Consider the following 20,437-nt stretch of genomic DNA (forward strand, 5'->3'; position numbering starts at 1 on the left):
CATTGTTGGGTAGATGCCAGTGTTGCAGCTATATTGGTACAGCTTGGCTAGGGGCGTGGCAAGTTCTGGAGCACAAGTCTTCAGTACTGTTGCCAGAATATTGTCAGGGCCCATAATCTTTCCAATATCCAGTGCCTTCAGCCATTTCTTGATATCGCATGGAGCGAATTGAATTGATTGAAGATTGGCACCTGTGATGATGGGGATCTCTGCAGGAGGCCGAGATAGATCATCCACTCAGCACTTCTGGCTGAAGATTTGTTGCAAATGCTTCAGCCTTACCTTTTGCACTGATGTGCTGGGCTCTCCCTGGAGCTGGAAGCAGCTCCTCTCTGGAGCTGCTTCCTCCACGGAGTTATTTAATTGTCCACCACTATAGACAGCTGGATGTGACAGCACTGCAGAGCTTGGATCTGATCCGTTGGTTGTGGAATTGCTTAGCTCCATACAAACCTATGGCATTGAAGCGCCATAGGTTTGCATGGAGGGTTTTTGGGGCCATTGGGGTGGGTGAGGTGGTATAAGTTGGCATAGTCAGGGCATGGGGTGTGCATGTGGTGAGGGGGTGTGAGGGGTAAGAGTTAGGCTGTTTTCTGTTTAATTGTAGTTGGGATGTAGTCCCAGAGCGCACAGGTGGTCCTTTTAAATACCCTGCCTCAGCACCCAGCGGCTCCTGTGACTGTCTCCACCGTTTTTTCCAGGGGCATTGCACCCAATTCCTTCTTGCCACCAAACAAAAATCCTGCACTTTCTCCCGAGACTCCTGCTACCCACATTGAAGATGAAAATCTAATCCAAAATGTCAAACAAAAATCTTTCAGCAATAATATGCTTAATTAATCTTAAGCTAGTCAAAACATTTTTTTAAATAATCACAAATGACATCCCTTTACCAATCATATCATATTTCAATTGGATATAATCAGTGTTAGCAATAATGTGTTAACAATTACTGGGAAATAAGAGTGGGGATAAGGGGGTCCTTCTCAGGATGGCGGCCGGTGACTAGTGGAGTTCCGCAGGGGTCAGTGTTGGGACCACAACTTTTCACTTTATACATTAATGATCTAGATGAAGGAACTGAGGGCATCCTGGCTAAGTTTGCAGATGATACAAAGATAGGTGGAGGGACGGGTAGTATTGAGGAGGCGGGGAGGCTGCAGAAGGATTTGGACAGGTTAGGAGAATGGGCAAAGAAGTGGCGGATGGAATACAACGTGGGCAAGTGTGAGGTCATGCACTTCGGTAGGAAGAATAGAGGCATAGACTATTTTCTAAATGGGGAGAGAATTCAGAAATCTGGAGTGCAAAGGGACTTGGGAGTCCTAGTCCAGTATTCTCTTAAGGTTAACTTGCAGGTTGAGTTGGTAGTTAGGAAAGAAAATGCGATGTTGGCATTTATTTCGAGGGGACTAGAATATAAAAGCAGGGATGTGCTGCTGAGGCTTTATAAGGCTCTGGTCAGACCACATTTAGAATATTGTGAGCAATTTTGGGCCCCGTATCTCAGGAAGGATGTGCTGGCCCTGGAGAGGGTCCAGAGGAGGTTCACGAGAACGATCCCAGGAATGAAAGGCTTAACATATGAGGAACGTTTGAGGACTCTGGGTCTATACTCGATGGAGTTTAGAAGGATGAGGGGGGATCTGATTGAAACTTACAGAATACTGAAAGGCCTGGATAGAGTGGACGTGGGGAAGATGTTTCCATAAGTAGGAGAGACTAGGACCCGAGGGCACAGCCTCAGAGTAAAGGGAAGACCTTTTAGAACAGAGATGAGGAGAAACTTCTTTAGCCAGAGAGTGGTGAATCTATGGAATTCATTGCCACAGAAGGCTGTGGAGGCCAGGTCATTGAGTGTATATAAGACCGAGGTAGATAGGTTCTTGATTGGTAAGGGGATCAAAGGTTACGGGGCAAAGGTGGGAGAATGGGGTTGAGAAACTTATCAGCCATGATTGAATGGCAGAGCAGACTCGATGGGCCGAATGGCCTAATTTCTGCTCCTATGTCTGATGGTCTTATGGAAATGGGGTGTAATGTAGGGAAATGTGAAATTGTCCATTTTGGCAGGAAGAATAAAAAGAGAAGCATATTATCTACATGGTGAGAGATTGCAGAGCACTGAAATAAGGATTTTATTTTATACTAATTTTATTTTCATTGTGTTCACTTGTGGGGTGGGAGTTGGGTGATTTAAGTACTTCCTACTTCTGACTATTCAGGAAAATCAGAGCTGGAAGAATAAATCAGAAATTTGGCTTCCAGCTGTGCAGTGGCTACAGTGTGATTAGTTTACTGCAGAATAATAAATGTGCACATGCTAATTTATAATGGAGATAAAAATGACAAACACAACAAAAATAAATCAAATGATATAGGCCAGAAGTGCATGAGCATAATTTCTTAATGAAATACAATGTATTTATCTAGGCCTTCTTTGTGAAGTTGTTTTTCTCTGAAACCTAAGTGAAGTATGTTGTGCTAAATTTTGGTTTCAATATTATAAAACTGGAAAGATTTACTCTTTGAATAAATACCGAACCTGTGTTCCTGATTAAATGCAAATCAGAAGTTTGATATTAATTGTGCAAAGATTTATTATAATGCTATTTTAATGCAGACGGTTTTAAACATATTGTTTAAATTATAGACTACAGACGAGAGATGGAATCCATGCTTGCATGATCAATGTGAACATGTCTTCAATAAGGTAAAACTAGTTATCGTTTGTAACACAAATGCCAAATAATTTGATTTTAGTATGTATAATTTCTAAACTAATTGCTTGCATGTATTTATATTATCTTTTAGCTTGTTCGATTAGACTACCTGTGTGCATATTGGAATGTCAACACGAAAATGTATTCTAAAAGCAGTCAGGCTGAAGCTTTGGTAAGTTGACTTTAATATGATAAACATTCTGATTCCATGCTCCTGCTGCTGAGCTTTGCCTCCCTCCTTCCCTGCCTTCACCCCTTCCCCAAATTGTGTAAGCAGCTCCATGATTTTGCATCTATTAATTTTAATGGACAAGATACCATGAGTGGCTCATGCTTTTTTTTAATATCATAGTGCACAGGAGAATGCCATTTAGCCCATTGTTCCCGTGCCAACTTTTTTCAAAGAGTGATCCAGTAAACCGAGGGAAAAATATTCACCCCCCTATCAGAGAGGAGGGTGGGGGAGAGCGGGAGGGATCCCAATCGGCAGCCCTGGTTGGGGGTGCCCTGCCATTTTCTGTGGGTGGGCTAATTAAGGCCCGCCCAGCGTGATGTCCGCGAGGAAGCGCTATGCACTCCCTGTGCGGGCGGGGTGGGATTCCCTCAGCCGGGAGTGCGGTCTTTAGCGCGTGCGCGCGAAAGAGCGCACAGATCTCCCCGAGACTAAGTGCTGCCTCAGGGAGATTGGCTCCGTTTTGAAACTTTTAATAAAGGGTTTTAAAAATTTTCCCTGCCATGTCCCCTCGTGTGACACTGTCACATGAGTAGGGACATGTCCATAACCTTTTTTGCAACCTTTCATTAAAATTTAAAAATCCTCATGAAGCCTCATCCCACCAGTGGATGAGGTTTCATGTTTTTTCACAAGCCCGCCTGGGCACCTGGCCTTTAAGTTGGACGGGCAGGTCCATTAATAAGCTGAATTGGTTTCTTAATGGCCTTAATAGGCCGTTGACAGGTCAGCAGGTGCACAGCCGACTCGGCTGCGTGCCCACCAATCTGAAAATGTAAATGACATGGGGTGACGTCAGGAGTTCCACCTGACGTCCCCCCACGTCATTTTTACACGTTGACGTGCAGGTCCTGCCCCCTGCACGCCGATGGAAAAATTCTGCCCCTAGTGTCCGTTCCCTTTCCCAATTGTACTATTAAGTTTCCTTTTGAATATTTTTCTAATTCCTTATTGGCAGTTATTATTGAAGCTGCTTCCATCACCTTTTCAGGCAGTGCATTTCAGTTCATAAGGGCTCAATGCATTTGGGGAAAAAACAAGTTCTGCTCATGTCACCTCTGGTTCTTTTGCCAATTTCCTTTAATATGTACCCTCTGGTTACTAACCCTTCTGTCACTGGGAACAATGTCACTGTAGTTTCTCATCAAAACCATTCATAATTTTTCAACATTTCTATTGAATTTCTCCCTAATTTTTTGCTTTAACTGAAGTCCTGTATCCCTGGTACCATTCTAGTAAATATCCTCTGCACCCTCTCTTAAGACCCAGAATTGGACAGAATATGCCCTCCAATATTTTCTGTCCTGAAGTGCAAAGAAACAATAATTAAGAAGGTAGGAACTTAGAAGCAGGAGCAGGCCATTTGGCATGTCGAGCCTGCTCCGCCATTCAGTGAGATCATGGCTGATCATCTACCTCAACACAACTTTCCTGCGCTATCCCCGTATCTCTTGATGTCATTAGCATCTAGAAATCTATTGACTTCGGTCTTGAGCATGCTGAATGATTGAGCTTCCACAGCCCTCTGGCGTAGAGAATTCCAAAGATTCACCGCCCTCTGAGTGAAGAGATTCCCCCTCATCTCAATCTTAAATGGCCTGCTCCTTATTCGGAGACAGTGTTCCCTAGTTCCAGCCAGACTAAGCATACTATCTACATCTACCCTGTCACTCCCTGTAAGAATTGTAAGTTTCAGTGAGATCACCTCTCATCCTTCAAAACTCTAGAGAATACAGGCCCTATTTCCTCAATCTCTCCTCATAAGACTTTTGATCTGAGGAAGCATCATGTTGGCTGCATTAAAATGCATATGTGAATTATCTTTCTTGTTAAACTTGGACAGCTTATAAGCAATGTTGACTTGGGTCACTTCGATAGATTTGATGAGCATCTTTTTTTTAAGTAACTGGGTTGTTCCAATACCACCTCATATATTGGATAATTCCTGTGGCTTCTGAATACAATGCCAGTTTTGAGTTGATTTTGAAAGCAATCTCATATTGCTCAGTTCCACTGGGAACTAAATACCAACTAATCAAATACTTTTCATTGAAGCTATTTATATAACACATGATATGATTTTGTATTCTGGTGAAAGGATAGTTTTCTAACTCACTTAACCTCCTAAACTTTTAAAATATGTTTTATTCTGACGTCAAGCCTGAACAAATGCTGTTGCTGGATATTGCTGTGTAACGTAAAAATTATCTTTTCAGAAAGACTTAAAAGATGGAGTTTCAACAAGCAACTTTATTCCAGAGACTTATCAGTTCAGTAAGTTGCATGTTCTTGCACTTGTGTAATGCTTTTAACAAAATTGTACTGTAAATTCCAAAGGAATCCACTTTCTTAGACTATTTAGTAAGTTGACTAATAGCTTTTGGATAAATATACAAATATGGAAGGTGTATCCATTAAATTTGAAAAACGTCTCTCAGATTCTTTCTGAAAACTTGCCAAAGCAGCTGCCAGCATAAGGTGCAATGAACCAGTTAGTGTGACCCATGTTGAAATGAGAAACAGAGGTTCCTGCCAAGAGTCTCGGGAGCTAAAGTGAAAAAGCAGAACTTCTCTGATAATAATTTCAGGATTATTATCTGAGCATCTGATAACAATTTTAGGATTATTATCTGGGCAACAAGAAATTTGGGACGGGGCAAGCAGATTGGGGAAGTCATTGTGGTGTGCAAGGCTGATTTCCATTTCATGGGACATGAGCACCAATACTGGGAAAGAAAGGAGCTGTACTAATGGAACAAGTTGCACCTGGATAGGGCTGGAACCAAGGTCCCAGAAAGGATAAATAGGGCTGTAGCAAAGTCGTTAAATTCCGCTGCCTGAAAACAAGCCTAATCCAATTTATTTCTTCTATCATTTTCAACAGTGCATGTCTAATGTTGCTCCTGCAGGAAATGCCTCTCTCAACTGTCAGATCAAGACATTGGAATATGTAACAGGGCGAGGCAATTCTGCCCCTTAAACCTTCAATGGCCAATATATGTTTCCTCAAGTTCAGTCCTCATAGCTGAATGCAGTACTTCACATGGGGTCTGATCAAGGCTATGTACAACTGAAACATAACTTCCTCCGCTTTGTATCCCAGCATACCCTTTTTGAGATAAAGATCAGCATTCCATTTATCTTTTGAACACTTGATAGCTATCCACTGGGTATGAATGATTGATTTCTGTTCAAGGACGCACAATTCCCTTTATTACTGCACACTCCCAGTATATCTGATCAAAAATTCCAATTGGATCCAAAGTGGATTATCTTTTACTCGCCTGCATTGTACTCCATCTGCCATAGTTTTGCCATTCAATTAATGTGTCTATGTCCCTTTGTAACTTCTGGCTCCTATTTAAGCAACATTGAGCCTCCTAACTTAGTGTTTTTGTAAATTTGGATTGACATCTTTGTTCCTTCATCCAGATCATTAAATCATCATATAAGGCATAATACCACAGGTACTGGAAATCTGAAATATAAATAGAAAATGCTGGAAATATTCAGGTTTGCTGATATCAATGGAAAGAGTAAGGATTAACGTTTTGGGTTTGGAAAGTGATACAAATATTACCGGTTTTAAGCAAGTACACCGGCAGGGAAAAGGCAGGTAGATGGGAGGAAAAAGCAAAAGGGAACACCTGTGATAAAGTGGCAGGTACGAATGATTTAAATAAAGAAGAATTTGCATTTATATAGTTCATATATAAATGATCAAAAGGTGGGGTCCATGAACCTCCTCGCTGCCTATAGAGACTTTGCAAGGGTCTATGAAATAATTGAGTAGTGGTCGGAGACAGGCGTGGAGCCAGGAGGCAGGAGTAGAGTGTGGCTGCCAAATATGCCACCCCAATTTTAGAACTGCTACTGTACAAGTCTCTACGAATATTTTTGGGGATTAGTAACATTGTTGATCCACTACCTGGTCCCCTGACCTTAAATAAGTATTAATGTAAATATGTTCTCATTAGTTTTCCATAACATTTGTGTACTTGTTGGCTCCTTTTGTCTCTTGCCACATGTTGTTAAGGAATCAAAAACTTGATTGAGTCTATAATGCAATGGAGTAGGAGATGATCACCTCCCTGGATGCCAGTTTTCTTTTAAGGGGTAATGTCCCTTGCTGGTTACCCTGGGAGGTTGACCTTCTATCAAAGAATGAGGAAGGCTACTTGGTGCAAATGAACTGACTTGAATTTACATTGCTTTTGGCATGTGGATACTAACTTAATTTGAAAAACAAAATTTCTATGCAAAATTTTAACAAATCTACCTTTCAACTTTTTTTAAAAAAAAGTTTTTCAGCCACTATCTGCCAAAGCTAAACTTGAAATGAATCCACGAGCAGAAGTTGACTTTGCTTCACCAAAAATGAACTTGGAAGTAAATCTACAAGACATAGCCATTGAACTGAAAAGACCTCAGGTAATAGCTGCTGGTTAACTGTTTACTTGCTATAACCAGCTACAACTGTTGTATATGTTTCCTATGTAGCACATTGTAATAGCTTCGTAATTTCAGTAGTTGTGTTTTTAGGCTTGCATGATAATACGGTGAAGCCATTCAGAAAAAGTGAAATGTGGTCATGCCTTGCACATTCTTGTCAGTTGCAGAATTTGGGCTAAAGTCAATTATGATGAATGATCTCAGTTATGCTACTTAAATTTTGTTTGAAAAGTTGCAATGAAATGATACTCTATTAAAATAACAATTAAAATTTAACAAATGGGACTTCTCTAGATAAATTGCCTGCATATGGGTAGAAAGTTTCCTTGAGCAGGAGACCCAATTCAAAACAGTTTTTTTTCTATTTATTCCATAAAGAAGTTAGATTTTTGACATTCTGCAAGGGTGTTTCAAAAAGAAACAGTTTTGATGCAAGGCGTACAAAGTTCCCCATAATGGCTCTAGAATATTATTTTTATTGTGAGGGGACTAATATCTCACCCTGTAGATATTTTTTTTATAAAATAGATATCCTCATGGCTATTTCTAAAATGTTAAAAACTGGACAAATGCCTTTTTAAAATGGCTGAAACCATGTCTGCCTGGCCCTCAACTAAACGAGCTAACTGGCAGTATCAAAGAAACTTGCACCTCGTTATCTCTGAAGAGACATTAACAGCTTCTCTGTGGGCTGTACAGACCAAATTCAAAGAGAGCTATACAAAGGCCATCTGCATTTCATAATCCTGGTTAGCCAGCTGGAGTCTACTCGTCTGCTAGGAAAAAGGGCCCCACAACCTTCCTTTCAATTATTAATGGTTGGAACACTTCATAATCTTGGAGACTCAGGTAAGGAATGCACATCCCTTGTCAAAGTTGATGTGAAGAGGTGGGAGTCATGTGATACGGACCTCTAGTTTGTGAAACCAGTAATATTGCTTTCTGAAACTGCAAGCTTTGTCTGGAGTTTACCATTCAACACGCACCCTCAGAAAAGGGACTCTGTCCAGATTGAGTACCTGGGTCCAGATTGAGTACCTGGCTCCATCTGCACTATTTCTGCTGGAATTTTACCATCACTACAAGACTGGTTCATCTCTGCATACCTATCTCATTGTGTGAAGTCAACTCCACCAGAAAAGTGAATTATATAGCATTGGTTTCAGCCTGCTGACCTCCATGAAGGAATACATCATTGGACTTTGATTCTGGACTCTGGAATCCCTGTGAAACACCATTTCTTTTCTCTGCGGTCTCTGCACTGCAAATCTTTCTCGTCTCTATCCCTCTTACTGTATGAGTGTAGCAATGCTGTGACCCTTCTCCCGCAGTTTGAGTGTGTGCAAATAAACTAACCCTTTGAGTTCATCCTATCTCGAGTTTGTTGTGGGGTTATTAATAGAAATTGGAAACAGAGGGTGGGAAATATGCCACCGCTTGTAAAGGAGGAAGCAAATCAAAAACACCTGTTTATGGACAGGTGATGAGAAGAGAAATTGGTGCTGTTTAAATTAACCACCCTCCTGTCTGTAACATGTATAATTTTTTTTAATTTATACAATTCGCAAATTGAAATTCCTCTTGGTATGGTAGGTAAATGACTGTTGCTGTCTATAAATGTAGCTGAGGACTCTACAAACACAAATTGAAATAGTTGGAGAGTTGCTCATGTAAGAAAGCCACATGGTGTACTTGAGGGTTGGAGGGTCTCAATGTGGTGGCTTAAGGAACTCCGGGAAAACCAAATATGGCTCCGTGTTTCGCCTTCTGAAAGAGACTTGACATCATGCCAGACTTGAGTGATTCTAGTGTGCTAAATGTTCCATTATAGGGACAAAAGTTGGTAATTTGTCCTCTCAAGTCTGTTTTGCCACTGTCATGGCTGATCCGTACTTCAGTTATATTTATTGACCTTTGCTCCATTCTTCAGGACACATTTACCTAATTTAAAACTATCAAACTTCATTCTAAATTTCAGTTAACCTAGCATCTATGTTCTTGTAGGGATATGAATTCTGCCAATACCCTTGTGTCAAAGTGTTTCATGAATTACCTCATAAATGGCCTAACTCTAATTTTAAGATGATGCCTCCTTGATCCAGATTCCCCTACCAGAGGAAGTAGTTCCCCTGCATCCGGCATATTGAATCTCTTAATAATATCATCCCTCAACTTTTCAAACTTAATGAAATACAAGCTAAGTTTAAGTAACTTGTCCTTATAATTTGACCCTATCAATCTGGTGAATCTGTGTACTGGGATGATCCTTGTATTTCACTGTAGGCGTGTGGATTTGAGATGGTTTGTGCGATCAGTAATACTTATGTAAGATTAGTACACAATTCCTTGTGATTTGTTAGTCTCAGGTTCTACACCAGCTATTTTATCTTGCTGAGGATATTTGTCTTGGCACAGAAATTTCTCTTGTCCTCTGTACAAATTCACTATAGCCCTAATACCAATCAACCCATGATGTTGCAAAAGCAAAACACTATAAACCTGATATAAGAAAGTAGAAAATGCCAGAAATACACAGCAGGTCTGGCAGCATCCATGAAAAGAGCAACAGAGATACTGTTTCAGGTCAGTGACTGCATGACTTGTTTCTGTGCTGTAGAATCTGTGTAATTCTAAGTACCCCTGAATCCTCCAATACTAGTCCCCTCCTGAGACCAAAATATCTTTTCCTGAGGTGTAGTGCACAAAAATATCCAAATGGGGTCTAATCAAGGTGCTGCATAGCTAACGCATAGCTACCCCTTGAAAAGCTTCCATTCCACCTCCACCTCACAGGCCTAAAATATTAATTCTGAACGTGCCTACTGAATTTGCTTTCTCTCCCTTTTTAACGCAGTGCATTCTGGATCACAAAAACTTGCTGAATGAAAAAATGTTTTCTTATGTCATTTCTAGTTCTTCTGCCAATTGTGGTGAATTATCATCCTAGCCCCTTTTCTTTGTGAGAGGAGGGAGCAATCCCAGATCAGGCACTTTTCTTGGATGATTCCTCTAACTTTAGATTGAGAAAGACAGATCCTAAAGAAGTTAAATGGGTCTGAAAGACTAATTGGATTTGTTTGGCGCTCCATGCCAGTGGCCCTCGAGGTTACAGCAGTACTCAATTTCTACACCAGAGGTAGCTTGCAGGTATCTCTCAGGCGGCCACACATGGGTGCATAAAGGAGGTCTTCCTATTTAGTTGTGCCAATGATTTTATCCACTTCGCCACCGATGAAGACAGCCAGGCTACAATGGCAGCTGCATTTGGTGCCATCGCTCGGTTTCCTCGAGTACAAGGGGCCATTGACTGCACTTGTAGCTCTGAAAGCTCCCTGGGAACAGCCAACTGCATTTGTAAATTGCAAAGAGTTTCACTCCTTGAATGCACAACTGGTGTGCGACCACAGGAGAAGAATAATGCAGCTCGTGATCCAGGAAGCTGTCACGATGCATACGTCTTGTGCAACTCATGGTTCACAAAGCTTTTTGAAGCTCCGGCCCAAGTTGATGGATGGATCCTGGGTGAACATAGCTGATAATGCCAGCGAGGCATCGCCAGAGTGAAGCAGAGGAGCCCTATAACAAGCTTATGTGTCCACCAGAGCCATCATTGAGCTCACCATTGGGCAACTTGAAATGTGCTTCTGCTGCCTTGACTGTGAAAAGCCTCCAGTATTTGTGCATTAAGCTGCTGTTTACAGAAACCAAAGCTGCGAAAAGCCACTTTGAATTCTACTATCCAGGGCATTATACTGCCTTGCCTGGATCTGTTTAAATCTATTTGTTTTTACTGTTGCCTTAACGGGAGTGTAAGTGGAAGCCTGATTAATTAGGGGTTTTAGGAATTATTATAGTAGTAATTTGTAGACCTATGTAAGTGCTTGAAATATTTTCTTTTGTTAATGTTTAATTTAGTTTTCTAAAAATGTCTGAAGTCATGGTAGACATATTACTTCTGAATTCAGAGCATGCATCTCAAAATAAAATATAAACTACAAAACCATTGTGACCGTGTGATCAAGTTTCCCTCATGGATTTGATCCACCTGGCACACATCTGCTGTGTCATAACAACAGTGACATGAGGAAATTTTTTTACATAGCAAGTGGTTAGGATCTGGAATACACAGCACACAAGTGATTAAAATAAGGCCTTCAAAAGAGAATTGGGTAATTATCTAAAAGAGGAAAAACTTGCAGGGTCGCCTTCCTTCAGTGATCATTTCTTAATCATTCACTGATTGACAGTTTGGCCCCTTGCAAGCCCTTTGGGTTCAAAAACAGCAGGTAAATGAAGGCCAACACACAATGCACCTTCAAGCCACCTCTTGAGGTGTCAGCTGTGGCTCAGTTCATAGCACCCTCGCCTTTGAATCAGAGGGTTGTGGGTTCATGTCCCACTCCCGGAAACCAAGAACTGTGATTGTACTCGAAAGAGTTGCAATCTGTGACTGTTGATAACTCGAAAGAGTTTCAAGCCACCTCTTGAGGTGTCAGCTGTGGCTCAGTTCATAGCACCCTCGCCTTTGAATCAGAGGGTTGTGGGTTCATGTCCCACTCCTGGAAAAACCAAGAACTGTGATTGTACTCGAAAGAAGTTGCAATCTGTGACTGTTGGTAACTCGAAAGAATTTCAAGCCACCTCTTGGCCACTTTTACCCAGAGCATATCACAAACAGGATTCAAAATGTAGTTAAGTATAAGATTCAATGTAACTATCAGTCATTGTATTTAAACAAGTTTTCATCAATTAGCAAGGAAACTTGATGTAGGGATTTCCCAGGGGCTGGATTTAACACAGCCGTTCACTACGGGAACCATGGTAGCTGGGCCCACTTAATGGTGGGAGCGGCTCTGCATTAGTCTCCTGATAGTGGGCAAGCCATTCCACCACCCCCCTCCGGACCCCACCGATTTAAGTTGGAGGGCGGAAGGGGCTGATGCAGGATTCCTGGCTGGCTGTGGCGGGATATCAATTAGGCTCTTTTTAATGAGCAATCGATACCCGTTATCCCTGAGCCCACTGCAATTTAGTGGTGGCTCGGATTAAATGGGGGGTCCGCACTGCTTTCTGCATCCCCAGAAGGCCGCCCAGCAAACCTAATCAGTTCCGCCTCTTGGGGGGGGGAACCCTCAGTTGGGCACCCCTGAAAGCCACCCAGATGCCCTTGCCCCCAACCCTCCCACCTCATTCTCTCCTGTGATCCCCATCACATTATCACTCACCTTTGGTCTGGAGTCCCTCGTTGATCCTGGGACTCTAATGGGCGAATTGCCACCAGCAGCCATCACTCCTGCTGGGGCTGGCATCATTGAGAAGCTGCCAGCTTCTGATTTGGCTGGTATTTCTCGGGTGGGGCTTCCGCCGCTGGGAATCTCAATTATGGGGAAGGCCCGTGTGACTGCTTCTGTTGAATTCATTCGGCATCCCCCCCCACCCCCACAGAACTGATGGTTCCTCGCCGGTTCTCTGACTGGTGGGTAAGAGCCCTGTCGATTTGACAGAATCCCAACTCATGATTCTTACAACAGGTGATAGATAATTTTAGCCCAGAAATTACAATTGGTGATATTTGTAGATAACTGATCTCTGGATTCAAGACATCTTTAGCCTGCTGGTTTCAAATAGATTACTACTGCTGTTAAGATAGTCCAGGAAAGTAGTACAATTCTGCAAACTTCTAGGCTTTGCCTATATTCTCATAGAGAACCTATTTCTTTTTCTTTGAACAGTACCTCAGCATCATGGAGCTACTTGGATCCATTGAGATGATGTCACGAAATCTGCCATATAGGAAATATAAACCAAATGTCCCCTGTAAAAACAATGCTAAAGAATGGTAAATATTTTAATTAGGTTTGCTGTTTCAGAAATAAACTTCCTTATTTGAAAGGATATGATATAGAAATGAAATTTAAAAAATTTTTGGGAGAGAACTTAATTTTATTTTTGTTTATTAATTGAGTTATTTTAGTTAGTTTGTTAAGATTGTTAAGATACTCACATGCAATTTAACTTTAGCTGCTAACTATGCTTCATTACAATTCTTGGATGATTTATATATTTATCATGTATTTAACACTTTAATATAGGGACGTTTCTCAATAGAATGAGAAGTGCAATATACTATTTGAAAATTAGATATTGCTCTTTTAAAAGTAATTATTTAAATTTGGTCCGACAACAATTACACTTCCATGCTTGCATTAAGATTTTGCCACATATGTAGACTATCTGATGTTATTTATTGATTCCTTAAATTGACTTGATGGGCCAAATGATGATCTTCCGTGCCGTAATGACCCTGTTACATAGAAAAGTAGAAACTAGGAGCGAGACTAGGCCATTCGGCCCTTCGGGCCTGCTCCGCTATTCACTATGATCATGGCTGATCACCCAACTCAATAGCCTGCTCCTGCTTTCTCCCCATATCCTTTGATCCCTTTTGCCCCAAAAACTATATTTAACTCCTTCTTGAAAACATACAATGTTTTGGCCTCAACTACCTTCTGTGGTTGCGAATTCCACAGGCTCACCACTCTCTCCGGGTGAAGAAATTTCTCCTCATCTCAGTCCTAAATGGTCTACCCCATATCCTCAGACTGTGACCCTGGTTCTGGACTCCCCCATCACCGGGAACATCCTTCCTGCATCTACCATGTTTAGTCCTGTTAGAATTCTATAGGTTTCTATGAGATCCCCCCTCATTCTTCTGAAATCCAGCAAATATAATCCTAACCGACTCAATCTTTCCTCATATGTCAGTCCCGCCATCCCAGGAATCAGTCTGGTAAGCCTTCGCTGCACTCCCTGTATAACAAGAACATCCTTCCTCAGATAAGGAGACCAAAACTGCACATAATATTCCTGGTGTGGTCTCACCAAGGCCCTGTATAATTGCAACAAGACATCCCTGCTCCTGTACTCGAATCCTCTGGCTATGAAGGCCAACGTACCATTTGCCGCCTTTACCGCCTGCTGAACCTGCATGCTTACCTTCAGCGACTGGTGTACGAGGACACCCAGGTCTTGTTGCACATTCCCCTCTCTCAATTTATAGCCATTCAGATAATAATCTGCCTTCCTGTTTTTGCTACCAAAGTGGATAACCTCACATTTATCCACATTATACTGCATCTGCCATGCATTTACCCGCTCACTCAGCTTGTCCAAATCACACTGAAGCATCTCTGCATCCTCCTCACAGCTCACCCTCCAACCCAGTTTTGTGTTATCTGCAAATTTGGAGATATTACATTTAGTTCCCTCATCTAAATCATTAATATATATTGTGAATAGCTGTTGGCTCTGGGGCAAAAATATTTATTGGTAGATTGTACATACTCTGGCATAGTGCTTTGCAAACTAGAAGCCTAAATTGGGCATTTGGATGTGGTGGTGTTAGCCCTTATTGCAGGATTCTTTTGTCTATTAAAGTTAAAGTTCTGTGCTGACAACATGCATCTGTAAAATCCATTCTTCAACACAAAACTGGCCTATCATGCTTTTATTTTAGTATATTTAAAGCAACAGTACTGAACATGCAACTTGATAAACTTTTCTTTTTTTAGAACTAGGGTGAGAAAATGTCTGCTAATTTACCAAGTAGTAAATTTCATGTAATTATGATGCTATGATTTGCTGTGGTCCCATTAAGAATTTAACTGGAGTGAATGTTCTATATCAGTGCTTGACATATCATTTAATGGTGCTAAAAATACAAATTCTAATTGTTTTATTATTTAGTGGGGATTTATTACTGTTGCTCTCAATATACCACAGTAAAAGCTAATTGCAGACATTACAAGTTATATGGTCAGGATATATTTTACAATTGCAAGTTTCCAGCACAGAACTTGAATGCACAAAAAACCTTGCAGTGTGAGCTAACTACCCAGTGTGTAAACCACTACACTAAAGTGTAAATATGTGAAATCTACACTCAAATATTTTTTTATTCATTCATGGGATGTGGTCATTGCTGACTAGGCAAGCATTTATCGCCCATCCTGAATTGCCCTTGTTCAGAGGGCATTTAAGAGTCAACCACATTGCTGTGGGTCTGGAGTCACATGTAGGCCAGACCAAGTAAGGATGGCAGATTTCCTTCCCTAAAGGACATTAGAAAACCAGATGGGTTTTTATAGCAATCGATAATGGTTTCATGGTCATCATTAGACTTTTAATTCCAGATTTTGATTGAACTCAAATTCCACCATCTGCCATGGCAGGATTCGAACCCCGGTCTCCAGAGCGTTACCCTGGGTCTTTGGATTACTAGTCCAGTGCCAATACCACTACGTAGAGGCAACAAGAGGTTCTTGTTAGAGCAAATACATTTAAGGAATGAATCCATCAGTGCATTCGGTTGAACTTGGAAATGCTGTAAAAGAGTTTTTTCTATAATGGCTGTCTTTGACTGCTACTTTATAGCATAACATTTGGGAGATAAAACATATACTTACAGATCTTAGCCTAGAACTTACCATTATGTCACCATTCAGATGAACATGCCACCCTTTAACTGAACTCCAAGGTTTGACCAAATATTTACTGTAAATTGCAGAGTTTGAGTCAACCTGGCGTTGAAGATTACCTAATATTTCTGGCCCAAAAATCATGGTTTTGCTTAGACGTTGCATATAAGTTGCCCCCGCCCTTTTCAGCCACGACATGCTATACTTGCATTTGTAGTCAGGCTCAATTTTTCTCCCCAAAAATGCATGTTTTACTTAATGGCACTTTACAATTGGGGGAGGGATCAAGCAGGCAACATGGCTTATATTGTGAAGGTCTACAGGAGTTTTAAGACGTGTCACTCTTTGAGTTGGAAGTAGATGACATTTCAAAATGGCGACCACCCATTGCCACATGGGGTGTTCCACTTTTATATTTGATGTATAAGTTGGCTCCCATTTTTGGAGAGATTTTTCAAGGCTTCAAAAGTTAACTTATACGCCACTATCTAAGGCAAACGGTGTTCTTATAGAAGAGTTGAAATATTTCTGTACAAAATGACTTGTAATCTCTTTTTAAGTGGACATTGTTGTATTGCTTTTGCCATAATCAGGTGGGCATATGCTATAAAGAGCATTTTGGAAGAGAATATAAAGCCTGCGCTTAATGCATGGTCATGGAAGCACATTCAAAAGCACAGGCAAAAAATAAAGAATTACAGGAGCATCTATAAATCAAGAATCAAAACCAAGAAACCAGATGAAGAACTTATCAGCGCACTTAAGGTTGGTGGACAGCTTACATTAAACAAAATATATTTAACCATTTTAAAATGTTATTTCAAACAATATAATTATCCTATCATTTACATGGAATTCAATATGCCATGATACTTGATAAACTATAACAAATTGACCAACTTGACTATAATTTAGTTTTTGAATTTTTTTTTAACACAAACTGGAACCGAAAATTCAAGGCCCTAGCGATCCAAGTTTAAATACTAGGCTGTACCTGCCCACAATTGCACTGTCTGTCAAAATTCTCATTAGGGTGAAGCTGTTTACTTTAAATAAGATAGGTGTCTTGACAGTAATTGTCAACTGACTGTGTCTGTGGTGGTATTATGTTCAACTCAATCCTGTTCTCAACTAATGTATTGACACAAATGCACTTTTACCAGGAATGCAGGACACTGGCTAATTCACTCTATTCTGATCCAAGATTGCAAATAGAATCATAGAAAAATATAGCACAAAAGGAGGGTATTTGACCCTCCTGTGCCTGTTCCAGATTGTTGGAAGAGCTATTACTCCCATTCCACTGTCTTTTCCCCATTGCACTTTTAAGTTTTTCCTCTTTCAAATATTTATCCAATTTCCATTTGAAAGTTGTTATTGAACCTACTTCCATCACTTCCAGGTAGTGCATTGCAGAACACACCAAGTCGCTGCATAAAAGCAATCCTCATATTGCCACTCCCCCTTAAACAGCATAAATTTAATCACATTTCCATTCCCTTCAGCTCTGAAGAAGGGTCATACGGACTCGAAATGTTAACTTTGTTCTTCTCCCTCCACAGATGCTGTCAGACTTGCTGAGTTTTCCAGCATTTTCTGTTTCCAGCATCTGCAGTATTTTGCTTTTATCCTCATATTGCCCCTGGTTCTTTTGTCAACTGCATTTTTAAAATCTATAATCGCTGGTTGCTGACTCTGTTCTGCCACTGAAAATGCTTTCTCCTTATTTACTCTCTCAATCCTTTATGATTTCCGATATCTATTAAAGCTCCCATTCGCTTTCATCATTCCAAGGAGAACAATCACAGCTTCCCCAGTCTCTCCACATAACGGAAGTCTTTCATCCCGGATACCATTCTAGTAAATCTCTTCTACACCCTGACCAAAGTTTTAGCGTCCTACCTGACGTGTGGTGCCCATAAACTGTCCATTATGCTGCAGCTGAAATCTAACCAATGAATTATTGGCCTGGATCTTCCGCGAAGTGGCAGTCATCAGCAGATTGCTACGCCACTCGAACCTTTCCATGCCTTGATGCTTCTCTGTATTTCTTGCCGGGTCTTCCAAACGCAGCTTCTCCAGAAATGAGGAGTGCAGCATTCCTTGGAGAACTCCATAGCAGCTCTGCAGCGTTGTGGGGGTGGGGGGCAGCGGATCAAGACCTGCCCCATTTTAAGGGCACTAGCTGCTGTATGGTAACTTTAAAGGTCCATTGTGAATATTGGTGAATGGGTAAGTAGATGAATAAATGAATAGTTAGGTAGATGAGGTAGGTGGGTGTAGGTGTAGTGGCAGGTGGGTCAGGAGGTGTTATCGGATTGGGGGCAGTTGGGTGGTCATCGGGGGTCGAGGGGTATTGGGGTGGGGGGTAAGTGAGAGTGATTTGGGGGAGGGCCAGTTGTGTTGTTAGCCAGAAGTTAGACTAGATTTTTTTCTTCTAACTTTCCTGGGTAACTATCCAGGTAAGTACTGTGGAATTGTCCAAAGTCTCCAACTCTAACTCAGAGTTGAAGACATTTGTGCAGGCTCCCGATGAGCAGGAAAATTTCCCAACGGAAGTTCAAACTTCCCAGGCAATTCCCACGGAGGTCAGCCCCTCAGGACCTCGGTGGGGTTCTGACGTGCATCTTTGGTCATACACCTGGTCTCCAATGATCTGGAGACCGGAAGATCTGGGCCAATAAGGTTTAGCATAATTTCCTTGCTTTTATACTCTGTTAATGAATCCAAGAACCTGCCCATTTCACCAATCTATGTCCTTCTCAAGTATGTTACCATGGGTTTTATCCCCAGAATGATGCCTGCATTTTACTTTTATGTTTCTTAAGCCTGGCACCCAGGTCTGGAATCCCAGGTGAGCTTCAAATCTGCCTTTCAGCAGACTGAGCTTGGAATGTGTGACCTTGCAGCCCGGGACTCCTCTACATCACTGTTCAGGTGGGTGAAGGGTCTGTTTGAGTAAGGAACTGTGAAAGTTGCCAAGGAAGAGGAAGTCCAGGAGTGAGCACTTCTAGGTCCTGATCTAATTTGTGGCTGTTTTGGTAGAATCTCACTGGTGCTCTGGTAAGAGTGCTGGATGCTGATCACAATATTTTCAGAAAAGTGGGTAATGAATAATTATCTTCTGAAATGGTAAGGAAATAACCTAAAAGAAGTCTGAAATTTTGAGTTTGGTTATTAATGGCCTAAATGTTGATTTTTGAATTACATTCATCAATGTTTTCTTTTTCAGGAACTTGAAAAGGAGCTTGATTTATTCAATATTACACTCGCACGACAACAAGCGGAAGTGGAGGTATTTGGGCAGGAGGATTTTAAAAAGCTAATTAATTTAAGTAGCAAAGAACAGTTTTCCAATTCTGCTTATCTGGCTTTTTTGATCATTTTATAGAAGAAACCAAAATGTTTATCATATAAACTGATTTAAATTATATGTATAGCACACCAACAAACAAATTATAATTATTTATGTACATACATAAAGCATCAAATTCAGTGCCAAGAAAGTAAAGACAATGTGTTATTAAATATTTTGCTAGGTTATGAAATCAGGGCATAAGATTTACAGACCAGGTGCAAAGGTTGAAGAAGATAACTCTAGAGGATGGTTTGGTTGGGCTTGGAGTTGGACAGGAGCAAAAGAAGAGAGACCGCGAGACTCGAAATCTGGTACAAATGTTTTATTATCCATCAAAGCAGATACTTAATATTAAATGTGATGTAAAATTAGAAATTGCTGCTGGCAAATCCTCAAAGGATATATATGAAATTCCTATTTGCTTTATTGAGACAATGGACCCTATAATAACCTAGAACCTGAAAGGAAGGGGGAGGGTGGGGTGTGAGATTTCTGTTAGGAAACCCAGCAGTAAGAGTTTCCTAAATTTCGTGGGATCTATTTTAAGTTATCTGCACAGGTTTCCCACCTGACAGCCAACCAGATTCACAGAGAGGTGGATGGAATCTAGCATTTTGTGGTGGAGGAGGATTGTGATGGTGTGGGTGAAATCAGATACTGGGAGAGTCGGGGATCTGGGATATCTGAGAGGGGAGTGGGGGCATTATATTGTGGATGTTGCAGATAATTTTGCCAGCTGGGATGGGCGAAATGGCCACAAACTGTACTAAGAAGCTATGTACCTCATGGATCCAGCCTTGTTGCCTCCTTTTAGCTGCTGTATTTCCAGAGGCTGCAGAAGTTGAAATGGAGGCACATAGCCTCCTTAAAGTACTTTATTGAGATATGATTGGTCATCCACATCTCAACCCACCTCTGTTAAAATTAGCAGTGGAGTGGTGTGGTTGGGTTTCCTGATTGTTGTATCCTCCCATCCGCCACCCATCTAACCCACCCTGGAGAGTTAAAACCCTTTGCAATTTAACTTAAAAACCTAAAATTAACTTAAAAGAGATATTGGCATAGAGACAAACTTGAGTTAGGAAGAGGTACATTGGCCTGTGCCTGTGCCTGTACTGGAAATGGATTGTGTGGGAACATTGGTTGAATATAGCTTTGGGCTGGTCTGTAATGGCCCCACCATTCAATAGCCTGC

General features: G+C 41.1%; 1 protein-coding gene across 5 annotated transcripts in view; it reads left to right on the forward strand.

Moving 5' to 3' along the window:
- The window catches only part of vps13a (vacuolar protein sorting 13 homolog A), a 523,321-nt gene that overhangs the window by 71,758 nt on the left and 431,126 nt on the right, over nucleotides 1–20,437 (forward strand). For all 5 annotated transcript variants that reach the window (XM_078567491.1, XM_078567508.1, XM_078567499.1 and 2 more), the window contains exons 8-15: nucleotides 2,654–2,713; nucleotides 2,815–2,895; nucleotides 5,172–5,229; nucleotides 7,259–7,386; nucleotides 13,140–13,246; nucleotides 16,478–16,649; nucleotides 19,117–19,179; nucleotides 19,424–19,553. In XM_078567491.1, the coding sequence (XP_078423617.1) occupies nucleotides 2,654–2,713; nucleotides 2,815–2,895; nucleotides 5,172–5,229; nucleotides 7,259–7,386; nucleotides 13,140–13,246; nucleotides 16,478–16,649; nucleotides 19,117–19,179; nucleotides 19,424–19,553 (799 nt within the window). The remainder of the gene's footprint in view (nucleotides 1–2,653; nucleotides 2,714–2,814; nucleotides 2,896–5,171; nucleotides 5,230–7,258; nucleotides 7,387–13,139; nucleotides 13,247–16,477; nucleotides 16,650–19,116; nucleotides 19,180–19,423; nucleotides 19,554–20,437) is intronic.

The sequence above is a fragment of the Cetorhinus maximus genome, chromosome 2 (assembly GCF_964194155.1).
Source record: "Cetorhinus maximus chromosome 2, sCetMax3.hap1.1, whole genome shotgun sequence".
Classification (NCBI taxonomy): domain Eukaryota; kingdom Metazoa; phylum Chordata; class Chondrichthyes; order Lamniformes; family Cetorhinidae; genus Cetorhinus; species Cetorhinus maximus.